General features: G+C 38.6%; 1 protein-coding gene across 14 annotated transcripts in view; it reads right to left on the minus strand.

Annotated features, from left to right (window-relative positions):
* The window catches only part of FSD1L (fibronectin type III and SPRY domain containing 1 like), a 90,235-nt gene that overhangs the window by 59,500 nt on the left and 5,532 nt on the right, over positions 1–25,203 (minus strand). For 7 of the 14 annotated variants that reach the window (XM_045373568.3, XM_045373565.3, XM_045373564.3 and 4 more), the window contains exons 2-4: positions 11,909–12,004; positions 7,692–7,823; positions 3,726–3,827 (exon numbers count right to left, since the gene is read on the minus strand). In XM_045373568.3, coding sequence (XP_045229503.1) covers positions 3,726–3,827; positions 7,692–7,823; positions 11,909–12,004 — 330 coding nt within the window. Of the gene's footprint in view, positions 1–3,725; positions 3,828–7,691; positions 7,824–11,908; positions 12,031–16,532; positions 16,627–25,203 lie in introns of all 14 variants that reach the window. The other 7 variants (XM_045373566.3, XM_074016944.1, XM_074016941.1 and 4 more) reach the window with 2 other exon arrangements.

Here is a 25,203-nt window from a genome sequence, read left to right on the forward strand (position 1 = left end):
TTGCCAGTGGTCAGAGCCTAACACTCACTGGACAATATTCTGCAGGCGAATCATTCATTATGAGTGAGATGTGGGAAATACACTAAACCTATTCTCCCTCTTCAGCTGTGGTCAAATGCAGACGACACTGTTCCCCTTTCACCTAACTGTACTTTTTATTCCATTACAGGGACCCCATGGGTAGGAAACTATTTTCTCCCTTCTAGTCTGACAACTGGAGTACATGTGACATGATTGTGATGGCAAGTTAGTTACACTGACTTGGAAATTGTCAGCTCTTTCTATAGAGAGAATTCAAGGTCTAAGTCAGGGTGGGAATAGAAATACTAATTTTGGTAAAGGATCCAAGCAGTGTTCTGCAGGCCAGCTATTAGCAGAGCACTCACATTTGGTGGGATGTTGCCAATTTGCTAAGTCCAGGAATAAAGCTAAAGATCTGGATCCCATTTGCTGGTGATGCTTCTGCATAAATTAACTAACAACCAAACTTCTAGCAGTTAAAAAAAAAAAAAAAAAAAGTGAAAGTATGTTCCAAAATCTTTTTGCATTTGTGCTATTTGTATTTGTTTACTTTCAGAGAGTATAAAATGCTGGTAAATAGCATAGTTTCACATTCAGTTATCATGCTGAGATACTGCAATGTGATAATTTAAATACCAGAACTTAAATTACTTTTTTAAGATAATGGAAGTATGAAAAGACACTCGATTTTAGCCTATGCTATCTTTTTGTCCTCATGGGCCATTCACATTAATCTCATTTAAGCACTTTAATATGGGATATTCACAAACAGTATACCTTAAATGAATTTCTTTTTCCAGACATCTAACAATATACTGCTAGACTAATAATCTCCAAAGTCATCTCTCCCTGTTCACTCAGCAACTAGGTGTCTGAGGCAGGCCTGTAGTCCATGTAGCTGGCTAGGAAAGTGAACTTAGTTTTTTACTTGAAATCAAATTATTATCTGGACATATGAAGAAAATAATTGCAAGCAGCTCTCAGTTAAGCATTTTTCCTAAATGATAAGCCCAGATTTCTGGCTAGGAAACACTGACAGATACAGTAATGTGCCACATAACTACATTTCAGTCAATAATGGACTGCATATACAATGGTGGTCCCATAAAATTATAATGCTGTATTTTTATTATACCCTTTCTATGTTGAGATACACAAATACCACTGTATTGCAACTGCCTACAGTATTCAGTACAGTAACATGCTACACAGGTTTGCAGCATAGAAGCAACAAACTATACCATATAGCCGAGGTATGTAGTAGGCTATGCTATATAGGTTTGTGCCATTATACTCTAATGTTCCCACAATGATGAAATCGCCTAATGATACATTTCTTAGAAGACATCCTCATCGTTAAGTGACACATGGTTGTAATTCATTTCACCACATCTCCAAATGGTTTAAGCTACTAAATAGTACTATAAACTGCTGCAAGACAAGACCCAAATAGTAAGAATAAGCAAAGTGGCATATTAAACCACAATGTGACTTATTTTATCAGAACTTTTCTAATTTATAATCTGTCAAGAACAAATTATAACAGAAACAAAGCTGGAAAGAATAAAGGACAGTGAAACAGAAAAGGGTAGCATTTGGGAGAAAGAAGACAGAAGAACTCTGAAAATGTCAACAGAAAGAGAAACATGGGAGAAATAAACTTTTATCATAGTTTCCCCAAGTTTCAGTCCCTCCTTAAATCAACTGGATTCAAGGCATTTTTGAGTATTAGTCTCCACATTCTATAGTTTCCCTGTCTTCTTCCTCACTCTCAGGCTGTCAGTTGGTAATTCTTACTGCTATGACTATGCCTGTCATTAACAATTGCCCTACTCCACTAAAAGGGTAATTTGTTGACAAGTAGAAAACAGAACGAAAAATACTGAAAATAATAGTAGTATCAAGTACAATAGTGAACAGATTCTGAGAAATGATCTTGAATAGAGGACATTAACTCTTGTCATGAACTCTATGATGTTGATTTTGATGACTAAGACATCTTTTGCTTTCTGCATGTTTCTTAGCTATGTTCCAGACATTTAAGGTTATCACATGAATGCCCTCTAAGTAAGTGACATATCGTACTTTTTTTTTTTTTTTTCTTGAGGTGGAGTCTCGCTCTGTCTCCCGGACTGGAGTGCAGTGACACAATCTCGGTTCACTGCAAGCTCCACCTCCTGGGGTCATGCCATTCTCCTGCCTCAGCCTCCGAGTAGCTGGGACTACAGGTGCCCGACACCACACCCGGCTAATTTTTTTTTTTTTTTTTGTATTTTAGTAGAGACGAGGTTTCACCGTGTTAGCCAGGATGGTCTCGATCTCCTGACCTCATGATCTGCCAGTCTCGGCCTCCCAAAGTGCTAGGATTACAGGCGTGAGCCACCGCGCCCGGACTGTTTTTTGTTTTTTAAGATAGGGTCTCGCTCTGTTGCCTAGGCTAGAGTATAGCAGCGTAATCACAGCTTGGTGCAGCTTCGACTTCCTAGGCTCAGACAATCCTCCCACCTCAGCCTCCAAATAGCTGGGAGTACAGGTGCACATAACCATGCCCGGCTAATTTTTTTGTGTATTTTGTACAGACAGGATCTGACCATGTTGCCCAGGGTGGCCTCAAACTCCTGGGCTCAAGCAAACCACCCACCTTGGCTTCCCATAGTGCTGGGATTCCAGGCATGAGCCACCACACCTGGCCAACATATCATACTTTTAAAGTACTTTTAAGTATGGTACATTTCCCTCATAATTCCTTATATAATAAGTCCACTTATGTGCATTAGTGTCTTTACAACTCACCTCCAAATTTAAAGAATTAATTCATGCATTGGCTTACAGCAAAAGAACTTTTGTTTTGATTCATTTGTTTAAAAGAAGATATCCATGTTAAAGTTTAATTTTAATATCCAAAGATGTAAGGTGGCAAAGGTTACCTTCTCAAGGAAGTTTTTTCTACCTTCAAGTTCACAGAAAATCATAAAATGAAAACAATCACTAGGCATAAATCAATTATAAAGCTACCTTTCTAACACCAATGCAGCTCACTATACACTCCACAAAGGTGAAGTAAATAACATCAAACTCAAATTATCTTGATAACTACACAGTAATTTTTGCTAATTATATAGCTTAATTTCCAACTCTTTTCACATCATTTTAAAATATATTCTACATTTCTGGGTTTGATTTGACAAAATGGTAATCATTTAAAACGACCCTACTTAAAAGAATAATTAGAATTTAGAATTTACAATCACTTAAACACCAGGATCTACGTTAAAACATTAGCAGGCTTCTTGCTCTACTCTTTACATTTTTATACTAAACATATCCCTTAAGTAAGGATCTACATTTCCATGTTTTAATAAAACATTCAATTACTTAAATCAAGCAGTGGGGGCATTCATCTGCAATAAGAAGTTACACAGTTACAGTGCTCATATGCATAAAGTGATAATGCTTTCCCAATCAGCTCATAGACGGAAACACAGAAACACTTTTTAAACATATTTGTTGATGACCCTAAAGACACACACTTCTAAGTGTTTGCTTTGGAATAAATGAACAGCTAGCATTTTACTTATCAAGAAACCCCAAGCCTTTATTAGTATTAGAAATCAGTAAAGACATCCAAAACTAAAGAAAAACAAAAACGCCTTTTTAAAAATACAACTTTCCTTGTTAAGTGTATTAATGCAGTTTTTGTGTACCTTTGAAAATTCTTCAGGTTCCTTTATATCTAATGACCTTGTTGCAAATTCTAATAGTTCTTCAGAGTTCTCCAGGGCGTTATTACATTGACTAATCTGACTCTAGGAAAAAAATAAATAAATCATTAAAATGAAGTTTCCTATTGCCATCAGAATCTTAAATACATATTGTTATAATGAACTTACAAATAATTGTAATAGCAATAACAGAGGAAAAATATTTCAGTGAGCTATTGCAGCAAGATAATCAAGACAAGTTTTACATATATATAAAGAACTTGTTATATTTCTTTTATATATATATATAAAACAAATTTTAATTATCTTAATACTTTGTACCTCTTTCCATAATTTATTGAAAACAGCTTAACTGCATACAGGGAAAGATATACTCATCCTTTAAAACAAAAAAGGACCTAAGCGAAGCTTAGTCAACTGGCATTAATTAAAAACTAGCAATTCAAGATACATAAAGAATATGGGACAAGTAGGAAGTATTTTTCTAAACCTAAATGGCAAAGTTCCTGCTCTAAAGATGAATGTTTGCAATTCAATTTTATCTAACAAACTGCAAGTTTTAAAAATGTTTCTATTGGCTGCTCCTAGCTCCCCTGTAACAATGCCAGAAGAACAAACTGTCCACATATATTCAAGCAGAAAGAAGGTCCTGACAAACAACAGATATCAATGAGGTACTAGGAACTGAGAGGTAAGTGAAAAGGGAAAATATTACCAGCAGCACTGGAACATCACTCACACCAGGGATGGCTAGGGGGCTGATCGAAATGGATAACGCACACTCAATATGCAAGAGTTTTTGGTACTTGATGGGAAGAAGGAAAGGCAGGAGAAAAGACATGACCCATGGCCATTTTGGTGGCAGGTTTAATATGTGGTACGAGTTAGGGTGACAGAAATGTTGGCTAGTGGTAGATGAAGACCATTAGAGCTGCTCTGGTAAAGAAGCAAGGGGAGGGAAAAGGGAAGATTGGAGATTAAGCAACTGGATGCCTAAAGGCCATTCCAGAGTGGTGCTGTAAAGAAGGGTCTGGGTCCAAAACAGAACAGAATTCTGCACAGGATGAGTTTTCGGCTGGATCTTCAGAAGACGCTGAGTTGTCCTTTCTTCTACAGTATTTTGTTTTTTAAATGAATTCATTTCTTATTAGTATTTATTGAAATGTATGGAAACTTTATGAATAAACAAATTATCCTTGAATTATTTAAGTAGTACATCCCTTGCCCCCAAATATGAACAACAAACCTCAACCTGGGGAGTATGGACACGCTTCAGAGGGTATCTGATCCCTGGAAACTGTGCATGTACAGTGTGTATGTAAGACAGAAAGAGAACATACGTGTTTTTCCATAGCTTTTAGGTGCTCAAAGATATCTATAACTCAAATCAAAACACAAAAATTTGCACTTCTACACACCAATAATGAACAATCCAAGAAGGAAAATAAGAAAAAAATCCACTTATAATAGCATCAAAAAGAACAGCATACTTTGAAATAAACTTAACCAACGAGGCATGAGACCTATACACCCAAAACTACAAAACAACGCTAAAAGAAATATACAACAAAAATAAAGGGAAAGATACTCACGTTCATAGACTGGAACATTTAATATTGTTAAACTGTCCATACTACCCAAAACAATCTATAAATTCAATGTAATCACTGTCAAAATCCCAAGACATTTTTTTGTAGGAATAGAAAAAATACATATAAAATTCACGTAGAATCTCAAGGGACCCTGAATTGCACAAACAATTTTGAAACAGAAAAAAGTTGAATGCCTCAACACTCCTGGTTTCAAAATATCTTACAAAACTATAGGACCCCAAACTATGTGGTACTGGCATAAAGACAGATACACAGACCAATGGAACAAAACAGACAGCCCTGAAATTACCCTTCACATATGTGATCGAATGATCTTTGACATAGGTACCAAGGTTGAACAATAGGGACAGGACACTCTCTTCAACAAATGGTGCTAGGAAAACTGAATATCCATAAGCAAAAAAATAAAGTAGGTCCCTTACTTAACACCACATGCAAAAATTAACTAAAAATGGATTGAAGACCTAAACATAAGCTCTAAAGCTCCTAGAAGGAGACATACAGGAAAAGCTTCATAACACTGTGTTTGTCAATGATTTCCTGGATATGACAATGAAAGCAAAAATAGACAAATGAGATGACGTAAAACTTTAAAACTTCTCCATATCAAATGGAACAACCAACAGAGTAAAAAAGCAGCCTACAAAATGGGGGGGGGACTGAAAATCATATACCTGATAAGGAGTTAATATCCAGAATGTATAGAAAACTGCTGCAACTTAACAACCACAAAAACCCTACAAGTAACCCAATTAAAAGATAGCCAAAGAACCTGAATAGACATTTCTCTAAAGAAAATACACTGATGGCCAACAAACACATGAAAAGATGGTTAACATCACTAGTCACTAGGGAAATGCAAAGCCAAACCGTAATGAAATAGCATGTCATACCCATTATGATGGCCACTATCAAAAAAAACCCAGAAGATAAGAAGCATTGGCAAGCGTGTGAAGAAACTGGAACCCTTGGGCTGGTAGGAATGTAAAATAGTGCAGCCACTATGGAAAACATTATATAGGGGGTCCTCAGAAAACTAAAAAGAGAATTACCACATGATTCAGCAATCCTACTTCTAAGTATACATATCCAAAAGAATTGAAAACAGAATCTCAAAGAGATATTAAACTCCCACGTTCATTGCGCCATTATTCACAATAGCTAAGACATGTAAGCTGCCCAAATGTCCATAGACATATAAACGGATAAAGAAAATGTGGCTGCCGGGCGTGGTGGCTCAAGCCTGTAATCCCAGCACTTTGGGAGGCTGAGACGGGCGGATCACAAGGTCAGGAGATCGAGACCATCCTGGCTAACACGGTGAAACCCCGTCTCTACTAAAAAATACAAAAAACTAGCCGGGCGAGGTGGCGGGCGCCTGTGGTCCCAGCTACTCGGGAGGCTGAGGCAGGAGAATGGCGTAAACCCAGGAGGCGGAGCTTGCAGTGAGCTGAGATCCGGCCACTGCACTCCAGCCTGGGCGACAGAGCCAGACTCAGTCTCAAAAAAAAAAAAAAGAAAGAAAATGTGGCATATACATGAGTAGAATATTATTCAACCACAAAAAAGGAGGAAATCCTAGACATGCTATAATATGAATAAATCTTGAGGACATTATGCTGAGTGGAAATAAGTCACAAAAGGACAAATGCTATGATTCCACTTATGAGACATGTAGAGTAGTCATGGAAACAGAAAATAATATGTTGACTGCCAGGAGCTAGTAAGAAAGGGAAATGAGTTGTTGATCAAGGGACATAAAGTTTCACTTGCACAAGATGAAAAAATTCTAGAGATCTGTTATACAAAAATGTGAATATATTTAACACCATCAAATTGTACACTGTATAGTTTAAAATGGTTAAGAGAATTGGCCGGACACAGTGGCTCACACCTGTAATCCCAACACTTTGGGAGGCCAAGACAAGTGGATCACCTGAGGTCAGGAGTTTGAGACCAGCCTGGCTAACATGGTGAAACCCCGTCTCTACTAAAAATACAAAAATTAGCTAGACGTGGTGGTGGGCACCTGTAATCCCAGCTACTTGGGAGGCTGAGGCAGGAGAATCACTTGAACCTGGGAGGCGGAGGTTGCAGTGAACCAAGATCACTCCGGCCTGGGTGACAGAGCCAGACTTTGTCTCAAAAAAAAAAAAAAAAAAAAGGTTAAGAGAATAAATTGGTTTTTTTTTAACCATAACTTTAGAATACTTATGGCCAAAACAAAAAACCATATTCTTCAAGGTATACTAAGAAATCACTAATCTTTGCTTACCATAAATTGAGCATTAAATAGACTAAAATTATCCATATTTTAACAGTTGTATGATCTCACCTGTAACTCTTGGGATTTACGAGCTTGTTCCTGCTTGATACAGTTAATCATACTTTCTTTTACTTCATCCAGTATAGAGTATAAACTATCAAATTCTTCATCTAACTCTGAGAGTATGTTGGACGAATTTTCCTGTTTAAAAAACAAAACAAAACAATTTTACTGAAGAGCTATCAAACATTTAAAAACTAAAAGGTATGCCCAAAAGAGAGAATAAATTTATATTATAAACTATATTGGCCTAATATAAAAAGAACATAATTCTAATATTTAAGGCTTTCAAAAGAGATAAATGCAACAAACTGCCTGCTAATGCTAACAGTACTGTTTCAGCTATACTATCAGTTAAGTTGCCTTTTATGGACTAGCCCCATACGCTCTTCACTTTACTGTTTCCACAGGACAACATGAAAGGATGTTTGAAGATTCCCAACTTTGTCCAGACCTTCAGTCTCTCAGGCAGACTTTAAGCCAGTGGTTTTTAACCTCTGGTGTGTATCAGAATCACTGGTGAGGTATTTTAATAAAATATTCCAGAGATTTTAATTCAGTAATTCTGAGGAACACTTTGCACAAACAGAAATGAGGCAGATTTTGTCTAAATTTTAAAATCTTTCAAGGTCTCTAAAACACTGCATTTATATAAGATAAACAGAAATTTAAAGACTAAGCAATTATTTATTGGATCCTAAGATATTTATCAAATATTGAATCATCTAATGACTAGAATTTGTATTCAAATCCTGTATTTTATTAATTAAAATACAGGTAAGTTACTTGCCCAAAGCCACACTAGCAACTATGTTACTAGTAACATGGTCAATAAGGCATTTCAAGTCTCTTGACTTCTCAGAGTTCCCCATTGCGTCTATAAGCAAGATGCTGCTACCTCAACAAAAAATAAATTAAATTATTTGTAAAATCCCTAGATAAGCAATATCCACACTTGCAACAAATATGAGATAGAAGAAATTCTCTTAAGACATTTTTCAACTTGGATGAATCATTCAATTAAGAGAAGCGAACTGGCACTAAGAGAACTAATATACACAATCTATTATAATATTATGTCCAAACTTTTGCTTATAATGTTTATAAAAACTAGACACCTCACTGGCACCTCACCAAAGGTGGTAGTAATCATTTTACTAGTCTATTTACAATGGTAAGAACAACTACAGAAGCCGGGCGCGGTGGCTCAAGCCTGTAATCCCAGCACTTTGGGAGGCCGAGACGGGCGGATCACGAGGTCAGGAGATCGAGACCATCCTGGCGAACACGGTGAAACCCCGTCTCTACTAAAAAGTACAAAAAACCAGCCGGGCGAGGTGGCGGGCGCCTGTAGTCCCAGCTACTCGGGAGGCTGAGGCAGGAGAATGGCGTAAACCCGGGAGGCGAGCTTGTAGTGAGCTGAGATCTGGCCACTGCACTCCAGCCTGGGCGACAGAGCGAGACTCCGTCTCAAAAAAAAAAAAAAAAAAAAAAAAAAAAAAAAAAAAAAAAGAACAACTACAGAAGTGGAATGTGCAGTCCGGAAGGGAAAAGACCTAACTCAAATCCCACACTAGCCACTCAGTAACAGCATGACCTCGTACAAGGCACTTAAATTCCTAGACCTCAGTTTATTCATTCATAAAAAAGAAATAGACTATTTTCCTCTCAATCACCAGATGGCATCTTGTTGCCTTTTGCCTACTACTAAGCCCCCATCTACAGCAACAAGGGTGTAGTTTAATTCCCCCACTACTTTTTTTCTAACATTAAGGTAGAAATCAAAAATTTATCAACCAGAAGAATGGTTTGAGCTATATCTACATAAGATCTCTCTTTCCAGATATCAAATGTGATGATTCTCTTGTCCACAGATCAGGAGCTTTACAGTCATTAGCTTTATGCTTATCTAAAGAAAGCTGATTCACCAATTTTCCAATAAAATCGTTCAAGACAGCTAAAATAATGATTTTTTTTTCTTTTCTTTTTTTTTTTTTTTTTTGAGACAGAGTCTTGCTCTATCAACCCAGGCTGGAGTGCAGTGGCACAATCTCGGCTCACTGCAACCTCCACCTCCTGGGTACAAGCGATTCTCCTGCCTCAGCCTCTCAACTAGCTGAGATTACAGGCGCCCACCACAACCAGCTAATTCTTTTATTTTTAGTAGAGATGGGGTTTCACAATGTTGGCCAGGCTGATCTTGAACTCCTAACTTCAGGTGATCCACCCAACTCGGCCTCTCATGAATGTTATTTTTGCTAAAGATTATTTTGGTTATTCTGGGTCTTTTGTATTTCTATATACATTTTAGGATTTTTTCTATTTCTGTGGAAAATGACACTGGTATTTGGATAGAGATTACAATGAATCTGTAGATTACTTTGGGTAGTACAAATATTTTAACAATGTTAATTCTTCTAATCCACAAACATGGGATATTTTTCCATTCATTTATGTCTTCTTAAATTTCTTTCACCACTGTTTTATAGCTTTCAGTATACAGATCTTCCATTTCCTTAGGTAAATTTATTCCTATTTTTTTATGCTACAGTAAATGGGATTGTTTTCTTATTTTCTTTTTGAAATAGTTCGTTTTTCGTGTACAGAATACTGATTTTTGTGCATCGATACTGCATTCTGTAACTTTACTGAATTTATCAGTTCTAATAGTTTTCTGGTAGAGTCTTTAGAGTTTTCTAAAGACTAAGGCAGGAGAATCGCTTGAACCTGGGAAGCAGAAGTTGCAGTGAGTCGAGACTGCGACATTGCAATCCAGCCTGGGTGACAGAACAAGTCTTTGTCTCAAAAAAAAAAAAAAAGAAAAAAGTGGTGAGAGTAAACATCTTTGTCTTGTTCCTGACTTTACAGAAAAAGCTTTTGACTTCTCACCTTTGATAAGATGGTAGCCGTGAGACTGCTATTATACATATGGCCTTTACAGTGTTGTGGTACATTCCTTCTATACCCAATTTGTTGAGAGTTTTTTATCATGAAAGGATATTCAATTTTGTCAAATTATTTTTCTGCATCTACTGAGATAACCATACACTTTTTTTTTTGTCTTTAGTTTTGTTAATATGGTATATCACATTTATTGACTTCTGTTGAACCATCCTTGCATCCCAGGCATGAAACCTACTGGATCATGGTAAATGATCTTTTAATGTGCTACTGAATTCAGTTTGCTAATATTTTATTGAGAATTTTTGCATCTATGTTGATTAGGAATATTGGCCTGTAGTTCTCTCTTTTGTAGTATCCCTGGTTTGGCTTCATTATTGGGGTAATGTTGAATTTGTAAAATGGATTTGGAAGTACTCCCTCCTCTTTGATTTTTTTGGAAGAGGCTGAGAAGAACTGATAGTAGTTCTTTAAATATTTGGTAGAATTCAGCGATAAAACCACCAGGTTGCAGGCTTTTCCTTGATGGAAGACTTTATTGTGGATTCAATTTCCTTATTCATTATTGACCTATTCATATTTTCTATTTCTTTCTGATTCAGTCTTGGTAGATTTTACGTTTCTAGCAACCAGATTATCTTGAGTTCTCTCTTCCACAATCAGTATGTCACTACTTACAACATAAATTATCTCCCCAAACCTGGAACTATTTTCTTAAGTATTCCTCTCCCTCCTCAATGGGCCCTCCTGGGTAACTGGGACTACATGTGTATGCCACCACACCCAGTTAATTTTTAAAAAATTTTATTTATTTATTTATTTATTTATTTATTTATTTATTTATGGTAGAGATGGAGTCTTGCCATGTTGCCCAGGCTAGTTTCAAACTCCTGGGCTCAACCTATCAACCTGCATCAGCCTCCCAAAGTGCTGGGATTACAGGCATGAGCCATCACATGTGGCCAACATTTTTCTTCCATTGTTGATTGAAAAAGAAATGTTTTACTTGCCAGTACTTTTGAAAAAGTACAAATTGCTCTTAATTTATATTAGAAAAAATGTCAAATGGAAAAGGACTAAAGTGAGCACTCTGGTATTCCCTAACAACTACTATTCCAGAGTTTTCCTTTTCTCTTACTATTTTGATTTTTCCATGGACAAAACAGGAATTGCAATGAAAACATTTTTACTTTATCTGCTATTTTAAAACCCTGCTCTCACCTCCATTAGTTTATAACCCAAAGTTCATAGAGTATATTTGTACTTCAGATTTGACTCATTAGTTGTGACATATTTATATAAAATTTTTCATAAAAAAATCATACCTGAACTCCTTTTAGTGTATGATTTAGTGTATCAATGAAGTTCTGAATTTCATCATTTTTATTTGCCAGAGTTGAAATGATCCTCTGTAGAGCTTCCTAGAATTAAGAAAAACATTAAAACACTATATTTCAATGAAAGAGTTATAAAACTCATTAACAAGCATTCTCCAAACAAACTTTATGTAAGAGTACAACAAATAGGAGCAATGTAAAATTTCTCATTGTTCAAAACTTCCAAAGGCTTATAATTAGAAAAGATGGGGTATATATTTGTACTGTATTAAGCCCTCTTATTCCTAATATACAACTTAATCCCCATGATACTTTTCAGATTGAAACTGATCAGTTTAACTTAATACCAATAGAATTATTTTAGGTCATCGGCCATGGCAATGGAATAGAGCAAAATCCTTAAATGATGTAAAAACAAATGGAAACAGAATACAACATCAGGATGCAAGGAATAAAAGCAAGGAGACATAAATTCATCAACATTTTATTTACAAAAATAAACATATTTTAGAGATATGAAACTAGATAATAAATGTGCATTTAGAATGACAACATTCATTCCAATGTTTACAGATGCCGTAGAACTATAATAAATCAAGCAATTTTAGTAGCAAATAGCTGAGACTTTGATAATGCTTCCTATTTAAATAAAACATTTGGTTAATTTTCTCTCTGGTTCGGTGCTATCCAATAAAATTTTCCACTGTGATGGAAATGTCCTATAAATGTGCTGCCCAATATGGCAGCCACCAGCCACACACAGTTAATGAAGTCTTGAAATGTGACTAGAACTGAGGAACTAAATTTAATTTTTCCAACTGTAATTAATTAAGTTTATATAGCCAAATGTAACCAATGCTATCATATTGGACAGCACAAGTCTAGCTGCAGTAACTACTCACTGGTAGCAATAGCAAAAACCAAACAAGGTTATTTATAGTGTCAGAAAAAAATCAAATGCAAGTACTTTAATACTTTGTAATTTTCTCAGAAGCACAGGACTTTTTTCTGTAAGTACCTATGAGCTTAAATGTTTTAATAAAGCCTATAAGACTTTGTGAAATAAAGGTTCTCCTAAAAAATATAATCAGATATCGATAAACGGTTACACATAAGGAGCCCAGGAAATAGTCTGAAGGGAGGTAACATCTTTTTTTTTAAGTTTTTTTTCTCAAGACAGAGTTTTTTGCTCTTGTCTCCCAGGCTGGAGGGCAATGGCGTGATCTCGGCTCACTGCAACCTCCACCTCCTGGGTTCAAGCAATTCTCCTGCCTCAGCCTCCCGAGTAGCAGTAATTACAGGTGCCTGCCACCATGGCTCAGCCACTTTTTGCATTTTTAGTAGAGACAGGGCTTCACCACGTTGGCCAGACTGGTCTCAAACTCTTGACCTCAGGAGATCCACCTGCCTCAGCCTCCCAAAGTGCTGGGATTGCAGGTGTAAGCCACCATACCTGGCAACATTTTATACAAATGTTCACAAAGCATTTTAGAAGTGAAAAAAAAATTTTTTTCTTTGAGACTAAGTTTCGCTCTTGTTGCCCAGGCTGGAGTGCAATGGCAGGATCTTGGTTCACTGCAACCTCCACCTCTCAGGTTAAAGCGATTCTCCTGCCTCAGCCTCCCAAGCAGCTGGGATTACAGGTGTGCACCACCATGCCCAGCTAATTTTTGTATTTTTAGTAGAGACGGGGTTTCATCATGTTGGCCAGGCTGGTTTTGAACTCCTGACCTCAGGTGATCCACTTGCCTCGTCCTCCCAAAGTGCTGGGATTACAGGCATGAGCCACTGCACCCGGCTGAAAATTTTTAATTTAACAGTAACAGTTCTCCTTTGAGTCTCAAAATTCCTGGAGATAAGGAGGTTTTTATTATCATCCCTGGGGCTGCCTAAGGGTTCTCTGTTTTATTCACTTACACTATTTCTTCCCACTGTCACTACTGTTGGTATTTTAACATAATAACACAATGAAGTTATACTGTGAAAGAAGACCAATGAAGACCGAGAATTAAGTGTTTATCCTGCCAATACTCTTCCCAAGAACTGGTGCACCAAGACTTGGGGGAGGGGTGGATGCAGTTGGAGAAGCAACAGAGGTAATACAGAAATGGAGAAGAGGTCAAAGGACTTAAATCTTCCAAGTACTCACCCAAGGTAGGCTCAGTACTTTTTTCTTTCTTTTTTTGTTTTTGTTTTTGTTTTTTTGTTGTTTTTTTTTTTGCTTTTTGTTTTTTTGAGACAGTCTCACTGTCAACCAGGCTGGAGTGCAGTGACGCAATCTTGGTTCACTGCAACCTCACATCCCAGGTTCAAGCAATTCTCCTGCCTCCATCTCCTGAGCAGCTAGGATTACAAGCATGTGCCACCACACCCAGCTAATTTTTATATTTTTAGTAGAGACAGGGTTTCGCCATGTTGACTAGGCTGGTCTCGAACTCCTGGCCTCAAGTGGTCTGCCTGCCTCAGCTTCCCAAAGTGCTGGAATTACAGGCGCCACTGCATCCAGCCTCAATACATATTTATTATTTTATTTATTTATTTATTTATTTTTTGAGATGGAGTCTCACTCTGTCGCCCAGGCTGGAGTGCAATGGCGCCATCTCGGCTCACTGCAACCTCCGCCCACAGGTTCAAGTGATTCTCCTGTCTCAGCCTCCTGAGTAGCTGGGATTATAGACATGAGCCACCATGCCCAGCTAATTTTTATATTTTTAGTAGAGACAGGGTTTTGCCATGTTGGCCAGGCTGGTCTCAAACTCCTGACCTCAGGTGATCCACCTGCCTTGGCCTCCCAAAGTGCTGGGATTACAGCCTTGAGCCACCATGCCCAGCTCAATACATATTTAAAAGCAATACAATGGAATAGTAAAAACAGGTCTGTACAATACTCAGACTTTATAGTAGGTTTCAGTTAATAAGACAGGGCTGTTTCTGGCTAATGAACTGAATCTGCCTCCCCTTCTATCCCTCAAAATGGCAGAGTTACATCTGTATTGTGCAGATGAGAAAACGGAGATTCAAAGTAACACTGCTAGTAAGGTTAAAATGATCTATGTCCAAAGCCCATGGTCTTAACTACTTTGGGATACTGCCTCTAAATCCAATCAATTAGCCCATCATATGGGCTACTCATATAATACAGTACATATTCTTTAAATATCTTATTTGCCAAGAGTTTTCAATGACAGAGAACTGCTGGAATTTTCATAGTAGAGAATCACAGCTTGATTCACTGGGAGGCACATCTAATGAACTTCAGAGAAAAGTTGATAACATTCTACCAGAACAAGAGTAGAAGAATCTTCTGAAAAGATCACCTTCTATGAAAAAGAGGAGCCAGGCCCAATGAATTCAACCCAGTAACAAAATTTCAATCACCATGATATATGTGAGTTCAATAAAAGCTGAAAAAAGGCCAGGTACAGTGGCTCACACCTGTAATCCCAACACTTTGGGAAGCTAAGGCAGGCAGATCACTTAAGGTCAGGAGTTCAAAACCAGCCTGGCCAACATAGTGAAACTCCTCTCTACTAAAATTATAAAAATTAGCCAGGTGTGGTGGTGTGCACCTGTAATCCCAGCTACTCAGGAGGCTGAGGCAGGAGAATCACTTGAACCCAGGAGGTGGAGGCTGCAGTGAGTCGAGATCTCACTACTGCACTCCAGCCTGGGCAACAGAGCAAGATTTTGTCTCAAAAAAAAAAAAAAAAAAAAAAAAACTGTCAGGCACAGTGGCTCATGCCTGTAACCCCAGCACTTTGGGAGGCTGAGATGGGTGGATCACCTGAGGTCAGAAGTTCGAAACCAGCCTGGCCAACAAGGCGAAACCCTGTCTCTACTAAAAATACAAAAATTAGGCAGGCGTGGTGGTAGGCGCCTGTAATCCCAGCTACTCAGGAGGCTGAGTCAAGAAAATTGCTTGAACCCGGGAGGTAGAGGTTGCAGTGAGCCGAGATCACACCACTACATTCCAGCCTGGGTGACAGAGCAAGATTCTGTCTCAAAAAAAAAAAAAAAAAAAAAAAAACTTTCCACCAAAAAAATTATAAAACATTGGTACCAAAAGAAAAAAAAAAGGCAGACATAGAGCAAAAAATAAAATATCCTTAGCATAGCTTCCCATCTATGTATTTTTTTTTTTGATCTAAGTTTAGTAGCAAGCTTTGCATTTCAGAAATTATATAGCAAAAATCTGGAGATAGTTGTAGTTTATGGCCCCAACTAGGTAAGACCTGAGCTCCAAAGATTTTAATGAGAAACCTTTTTTTTTTTTTTTTTTGAGGCTCTGTCACATGGGTGAGAGTGCAGTGACACAACTGCAGCTCACTGCAGCCTCAACCTCTTGGGCTCAAGCCATATCCACCTGCCTCATTGTTTGATTTTTTGTAGAGACGAGGTCTCACTATGTTGCCCAGGCTGGTCTCAAACTTCTGGGCTCCAGCAATTCTCCCACCTCAGCCTCCTGAAGTTACAGGCATGATCCCTGCTCCCAGCTAAAGCCTACCTTTTTAATGTTCCTGTTTTTTACTGAGTACAGTCCAAGACATCTAAATGCTCTAATTTTGAATCAGATCTTCAGGTTAAATCCTCTGCTCCTTTAAGAGCTACCAACCTGCTGCAAGTTAACAGACTGGTCCAGTAGTGACGTTAGAGATCAGAAAACAGGCTTTACCAACTGTAACGTTTTCATTCTCCTTAAAGCAGTACTGTCCAATATAAATATAGTAGGAGCCAATAGCAGCCACATCAAAAAAGTAAAGGAAAAACAGGAGAAATTAATTTTAATATTTTATTTAATAGATTCAAAATACATCATCATTTCAACATGTAGTCAATATTTAACAATTAATGAGTTTTTCTTTTTTTTGGTACTGAGTCTTCAAAATTCAGTTTGTATTTTACACTTATGCATATCTCAATTCAAAACTGGCCACATTTCAAGTGCTCAAAAACCACATTATGGCTAGAAGCTACCATCCTGGAAAATACAGACTTAAGAGGTCTATGTCATCCAAACAGACCATATATTTCTAAGAGTGGAAATAGGGCAGAGATCCTCTATTAATCTTATTAATTTGCAATTAAAAATAAACGACCTAAAAGCTTTCTGAACTTTTTCTTGGAAGACCAGAATTTCTTTATGTGCTTATGTTATGCCAGATTCTTGAATTATAATAACTATATGTGGATATAAGTTAAAACATTACAACCAACTTCCTTTATCAGAATTTCGCTAATTTCTCAGTTTTTAATTTACATTAATATTAACTCTAGAAAGTGAAAGACATTTTAAAATTACCAACTCTCAAAATAAATTGGTGCATAAGTAACACCACTTTGGGATCCAAAACCATAACAGAAGAAACAAATACACTCCTCTCTCCTGTGAAATTTACGCTGCTCACTCATGTTTTTGGTAAGAGAAGACTTCTTGGGATCACAAAAAGTACAAATGTCCATGTCACAGTTGGCAGCTAACAAAAACAAGACTGACTGCACCTGAGGACAACTGACATATAGGTTAGACAAATTCAAAGAATCATCAGAATAATGCCCTCCATTTTCTATGATACTATCCCATACCTCCAAAAAATACCATCCTTAGATTACAATTTTTTTTTTTTTTTTTTTTTTTTTTGAGATGGAGTCTCACTCTGTTACCCAGGCTAGAGTGCAGTGGTGCAATCTCGGCTCACTGCAACCTCCACCTCCCAGGTTCAAGCAATTCTACTGCCTCAGTCTCTCGAGTAGCTGGGATTACAGGTGCAAGCTACCATGCCTGGCTAATTTTTTGTATTTTTTAGTAGAGATGGGGTTTCACCATGCTGGCCAGGCTGTTCTTGAACTCCTGACCCTGTGATTCACCTGCTTCGGCTTCCCAAGTGCTGGGATTACAGGCATGAGCCTCTGCGCCCAGTGATTACAGTTAATCTTATCTTTACCATTCCCCTAAATTCATTCAAAATTCTATTACCACAGATGAAAGACCCTTTTCAACCGTATTGGCCTAAGATGTATTAATAGCCATACTTCTGGAAAGAAACTCTGCAATCTATGTTAAAGCCTTTAGGGGAATGATATCCTATATGAATTGCGTAAGGCTGTAAAAATACTGTACTTTCCCAGAAAGTGGATGAGAAAGAAAGGTCTTTAAAGACTGATATAGTATTTCTGGGAAACATGGTCTCATTCTTTGAAGAGAGAGCACTCTACAGCTCTTGAATTTAACAAGGAGTTCCAGTACAGCATGAGAGTCTGTAATACACACCTAGATAAAGGGTCTACATTCTGAGAAAAGTTGCTTTACCCTAATGCCAAAACTGCAAAGACTAAAGGCCTAGATTATTTTGAGGGGATGCACTCCAATCTTTAGATGGGGAGGGCTTCAGGGCCTTTGCTACAATACAACACTGAGATGCTGTCAGAATGGACAAGCCAGCTGTAGAGGACTCTGGAACCCCAGCATTTAAGATCATCTATATTTTCAAAGCTGCCGAATACATTACTAAACATGGTTGCAGAAGCAGCAACCATTCAGATCATAAAGAGAAAGTCACAGCAACCAATGTGACCTTGTTAGCTAATACAGATAAAATGCTGCCTCTCTGTTAAGCTTTTCTAAGCTTAAAGGTAGGAAATATCCGCAAAGTTCCCCAAGGGCAGACTACTGAGACAAAGGCTCCAGAAGCTCTGATCCACTTGCCCTTTAATCTGCAACTGCTGTGGAGAGGATGAGCAAATGAAAAAGACTGTAATCCAGAGCTCATATTTAGCATTCTAAAATAGTAAAAGTTCATCAGTGAGAGGGCCAAGGCTTCAGCCTTTCTGACCCTCACAAGAATGGGGACTGGCTGGAACTAAGTGGAAATGACATAAAGATAAAAAGCACTAAGGAACTTGGTGCTCAGTTGAACTGGAAAACAAGTTACAAGGAATTAGAATATTTAAGACAAAACTACCACCAGCACCAAAACATGAAAACTAAAGAATTAAGATTACATGTGCTGAGTTCGGAAACTTGACCCTAGCTTGTATATGTGACATAAAGCTAAAATTTTCTCTACAGTGGTAGGAGTCAAGTAAAAGGTGTATATAAGGATAGTATGTGCCTAATCTAGGAGGTATACAAGGGGAGGCTGGCTGAATAGGTATCAAACCCAGCAATTTTTAAAAAGTGTTTTCTAGATATGGTAGGCAATACGCCAAGGCAGAGAAAGAGAGCAGAAAAGATCTAAAAGACATCATAATGCAATGAGTTTTCTACCCCAGTCTATCCCTCCAGGACTTCCAAATTTAATCAAGAGCAAAGACAGAAAGCTAGGCCATCATCACTATCTCCTCTCCTCTAATTTGTGCTCTACATGAAGTCACAAAGTTCTATAGATTGTACCTTCTTAATGGTTCTACTGATAGCAGCAGGAGGCAGACCTAGTCCTAGGTAGATGGGGCGGATCCCTGGTGAAACCTGACCTTCAGGCTGAAGACAGCCTGAAGCCTGAAAACTGGGCTGCCAGTTCCTGATGGAATCCACCAACCTGAATGAGAATTTCCTTTATGCCCTTCAGTCAAACAAATAGTGCTTTTTCCAGGCCCACCCATGGACCAATCAGCACATACTTCCTCCTGCCCGTGGACCAATCAGCATAAACTACCCCATTTTGAGCCCATAAAAACCCTGGACTCAGCCACATATCTGGACTACCCATTTCAGGACTCCTCACCACTAAGAGCTATTCTGTCACTCAGTAAAACTCTCCACTGCCTTGCTCACCATCAGTCGTCCATGCCACCTCATTCTTCCTGGACTCTGGACAAGAAGTCAGGAACCACTGAAAGGCAGGCACGGAAAGGGCTGTAACACTTTCCTGGCTCGCTTGCCAAGCTGCAGACAGGAGCAAAAGGGGCTGTAACATGTTCCTGGCCAGCTCACCAAGCTGCAGGCAGTGACATGAACTGTAGAAGTGAAGAGTGGCAACACTTCTAAGGGCCTAGACCTCAGGATTCCCTGAGCCAGAGCTGTAACACTATAGCCCTCCCACCTTCCACCAGCATCAGGCGGCTGTCCCACATGACAGGAGGTGACAACAGGACTAGGCCAGCCTGGGAGCCACAGGCCCAGGTGAGGTGGCAGGAGTGAATAGGCTGAAACATGCCCCACTGCTCCCACTGGCCAAGCTGCGGGTGGCAGGAACAAGAACGCTGTAGCACCCCTGCCCCCAACTCCTTGGGGCTCCACAGTTACTGGCATCTCTGAGTTTTCAGGCACCACTGCATTCACCTCATCCAGACACAGGCACCCACAGAGGAAACCACTTGCAGTATGCTTGGTTCAGCTGCAGCCTCACATGGAGCTGGTGACTGTGCCAGTGCCTGGAGCTGCCCGCATGGCCACAGCAGCCAGCATGCTAGGCTGTCCATAGTGGCCGTACCCCAAGCTCACTCGCTCGCTCACATATCCCTCACTGCTCCATGCCTGGATCGCCCTTGGCAGGTGTGGGATCCAGGCCAGTAGTATGAGCTGAGCACAGCCTGCCAGGCCAAGTGAGCAGAACGAGCCCAGCAGGCATGAGTGAAACTCAAGGAGAGACACTGCCAGCCACAGAGGTTTCCAGCTGGTTAAGAAACATCCAAAGTATCCTGTGACATTATAATTATTACTACTATCTTAGTAAAAGTTACCATGATATCTCAACCTATATCTCAATCTTCACTGTAGCAAAACTTCTTAATCAGACTCTGATAATAATCTTTCTCCCCAGTAATCAGTTCTCTATATACTTCAGCCAGGGTAATGATGGCATCACGCTTCCTGATCGGTATTCTTCAATGGCTTCCCATTGTACCTTGGATAAAACTGAAAATCTTTAACATGACCTATAAGATCTCAAATGATCTGTGCACTGCCTACCTCACCTGCTTTATCTCCCCAGACTTCCTCTCTCTTATTACACTCCAGCTGCATAGCTGGCTATGAATTTATCTCATTTGACTTGCTTCCTCCTAGGAGCCCTCTCATTTATCAGTTCCTCTACCTATAACCCCTGTCCTAAAACATATACACAATGTACTGACAAAACAAATTCCAAAAATGTACTTATAGAATGAGCCCATGTTACATATATTCATTTCTTTTTTTTTTTTCATCAAAGCCTATGGGTGAAGGAGGGCAAAGACAACTTTCATCTGCCCCACGGGATTCTATCAACCTTAAAGGATGCCTGTGAAGTTCTCAGATTTTTATATCAGATCTCAAGTCTCCCATTACCTTCTAAACACTGATGGATAAAGTAATAGATAAACATAGATGAATAAAGGCAATATAAATTATCTAAAGCTTATCTAGAAAATTATGTAAGACTCAGGTGGTGATGACTAAAAGTTCTAGGTGACGCAGGTCTGAAGACATGCTTTGACAAATGCCAATTCTGCTAAATCATAGTAAAATATATGACATAAGTCTCCATAGGAAGTCTGCACAGGCAATGTCAGCAATTGTCTTTTGGTGATATAACACAATTACCAGACCCTCATAATAACAACAAAAAAATACAATGATGTGACTATGGATTTAGACTAAGGCAACTGCTACACCAACAAGAAAAAGCATTATATACACCCTAGCCAAGCACAACCACAACCACTGTCATCGTCATGGAATGAATCAAAGTAATCTAAGATGTACACGACATGAGCTACTCTCTTCAATGCAGCACAGCTTAAAGTTACGTTTATAATCACTATCAATCAAGTAAAAGGATAATCAATAGACTGAGCAAAAGAGCACTTTGGTACTCTCAAGTGCCAAGTACTATCTTAAGCTCTCTACATATTATTAATTCATTTAATCCTTTCAAGAATCCTATGAAGTAAGATACTATAATTATCCTCATTTTCCAATGAGGAAGCTGACGCATGGAGAAGTTAAGCAGCTTGCCTAGAATATCAAGGCTAATATGTCACATAGTCAGGATTCAAATTAAGACAGTTTGATTCCTGAGTCTATGCTCTTAAAGGACTACACTGTACTGCCTGATAAAGTAGAGATCAGAGGTTCATGAACAGGTCAGAATGGCTAAAGGCATCCAAAGGACTAAGATTTTACTTCAAGATAAGAAATCTGGAACTGATCAACAGGTTATAACCCCAAATCAGAGGGCATCAGCATCCATGTGATCGTAATTAGAGAAATGCTGACATATGGGTTTCCCACCAGCATCTTCTCTGACCAGGAGAAGACTTCTGAGTCAAATTCTACAGCAGTATTCCAGAAAATCAAGATACAAAAATCTAGAGCCCCTGCAAATACCACAAATAGATCTATAATTTAAGGGGGTCAAACTATTATTATAGCCAATTTAGTTAGAATTTCATTAAGCACCTTCTACGTGCCAGGCTCTGTGCTGCTAACATGGAGTATCTTTTTAATCATCACATCTGATTAAAAAAAAAAAGTAGTATTAGTCTTCACACTTTATGGTTGGAAAAAGGAAAGATTCAAGATGTTAAGAAACTTGTTTTAGGTCACACAGTTATCAACTGGCAGTCACGATTCAAATCCAGGAGGTTGTCCCCAGAACCTCTGCTTTTCAAATCCAGGAGGTTGCCTCCAGAGCCTGTACTCTAGGCTGTTTAAACTGTTGGGGACTATACGAGATAATCACAGGGTTCCTGCAACCAGAGGAAAGGGATTGATCAAACCAGCATGTAACATTCCTGGAAAATGCCCAACTGCCACCAGAAATGATGTCACTTGCATCATCCCACACATAGACCTGTCCTTTGAATTAAGTGACTTCATGCTAAACCCCTCCATCGACTCCAATGGGATGGCACCAGGTTCAAGAGGCTGAAGAAGAAACCGAGAGCCACCAAATGAGACATGGTGTTTTATTGAGGGATTACATACAAGGGAGAGAGTCCAGTGGTGGCAGGCTGGGCAGAACTGCCTTAAATACAGAAAAGGTCCAGTGACAGTGAGCTGGACAAGATAACTACACAGCCCAGTGAAACTCAGAACACTCATTCAGGTGAGTCTGCCATACAGGCTCATGCTAATAGTATGCTTAAACTATCGCTGTTAGGTAGGTTTACCATACAGTGATAAGAGCTGAATCCAGAAAGCTCTATCCAGCTGTTAGCTAGATAACCAGAATCTCGCCAGTTATTTTGACAAAAGTATCATGCTCAGATGTGATGCAAGAAGGTGAAAAAAAGAGAACTGGGAAATTCAGGAATCTAATCATCATAATATACCTAAAAGATGGAAGGCTACACCCTCTGAAACAGTGAAACAGTTGAGAACACTACCTGTACACAGATGTAACTGAGACAGCCTACAATCAATTCTGATTTCGTCTAGCTTACCAGCTGAGAAAAAATCTAAACGCTAGTAAAAGAACTGGCTGGGGAATGCTGCCTTTCTGCCCTGAATCCAGTTTAAGATATCACGGCATAAGAGGAGGTAATCTCCCATCTAGAATTTGAGGGATGTAAAGCACACCAGAGGATAATGAAGCCTTAACCATGTTCAGTGGCCTTTGAACTGGCTGTTTTACCCAGTAAAGTCAAGGAGGCTCATAGTCGGCCAAAGAAACCAGAGGTCCTACCATTTAATGAAAGAAGGTGGCATTGGAGTGGAGATGGGAGTATTAGTATAAACTAACAACCCTTCTCAAGGGCAACTTGACAATACGTATCAAATACAATTTTTGATGTATATGTACATTGACTCAGTAATTCTATTTCTAATTTATTCTAAGTGAATAATTAAGGGTGTAAGCAGAGACTCAGCTACAAGGATGCTCATCTGTGACATTTATAACATTAAAAGGTTGGGATCAACAAAAATATACAACAAAAGGGTACTGATTAAATAAAATCAAGTAAAACATGCATACAAAAGAATTCTGTTGCATAATTAAAAGTATTGTAGAATGATTAATATGGAAAAATATCCATAATTATGTGAAATGCAAATTATAGAGCAGCATATATAGCATGATACCGTAATTTTTAAAAAGTTTTTATATGCATATCAAAAAACTAGATGGTGATATAAATGTTGAAGAGATTATCTCTGCGTGGCAGAATTGAGTCGTTTTTATTTTATTTTCGTTTTATTTATATTCCTATCTTCCTACAATAAACTTATATTACCTATATTTATAATGCAATAGAAATGCAAACACTGGCTATGTTAATACTTTTTAAATAAATTAGTTCAAAATGCAATTAATAGCAATTAACAAGCATCAATAACTGAAATCAGATTCTATCAGAACCTTGTGGCTGGGAAGAAGTGCCAAAAAAGGGTGAAAAACGTATTTTTAAAAGTCTGGAGATAAAATCCACCAACTTTAAAATATTTTCCACCATAAGTTAGAGTGGAATATCTATCACTATGGCAAACATTCAATATGTGTTTACTGCATGAATAATCCTGCTTACATTTAGCCAAGCATTGCAAACAAGCACTATGTTAAATTTTTTTTATAAAAAAGGTCTGCTTCACTATCTTTCTAATTTTTAAAAACTGCCAAGTTCAATTGAAAAATGAAGATATCTGTATTACATATAATGGTCGTAAGTATGTCAACATGGTGTTCATTTCTTTTTTTTTTTTTTTTGAGACAGAGTCTTGCTCTGTTGCCCAGGCTGGAGTGCAGTGGCGTGATCTCGGCTCACTGCAAGCTCCACTGCCCGGGTTCATGCCATTCTCCTGCCTCGGCCTTCCGAGTAGCTGGGACTACAGGTGCCCGCCACCATGCCCAGCTAATTTTTTGTATTTTTAGTAGAGACGGGGGTTTCACCGTATTAGTCAGGATGGTCTCGATCTTCTCACCTCATGATCCACCTGCCTCAGCCTCCCAAAGTGCTGGGATTACAGGCATGAGCCACCACATCCAGCCCATTTCTACTTTCTTGCTCACAGTTCTACTTTAGATAGCTAAGACATTCCTTCAAAAGAGTTGAAAAAAGGGGAGAGATATGTATAGACACACACATACACACATACACACACACAATAAAAATAGTGATTTTAGGCTGTGCGAGGTGTCTCATGCCTGTAATCCCAGCACTTTGGGAGAGTCATCTGAGGTCAGGCAGGAGTTCAAGAACCCCCCGGCCAACATGGCAAAACCCCATCTCCACTAAAAATTTTAAAAATTAGTTGGGTGTGGTGGTAGGCGCCTATAATCCCAGTGACTAGGGAGGCTGAGACACAAGAATCGCTTGAACCCAGGAAGCAGAGGTTGCAGTGAGCCAAGATTGCGCCACCGCAC

This window comes from Macaca fascicularis, chromosome 15 (genome assembly GCF_037993035.2).
Source record: "Macaca fascicularis isolate 582-1 chromosome 15, T2T-MFA8v1.1".
Lineage (NCBI taxonomy): Eukaryota > Metazoa > Chordata > Mammalia > Primates > Cercopithecidae > Macaca > Macaca fascicularis.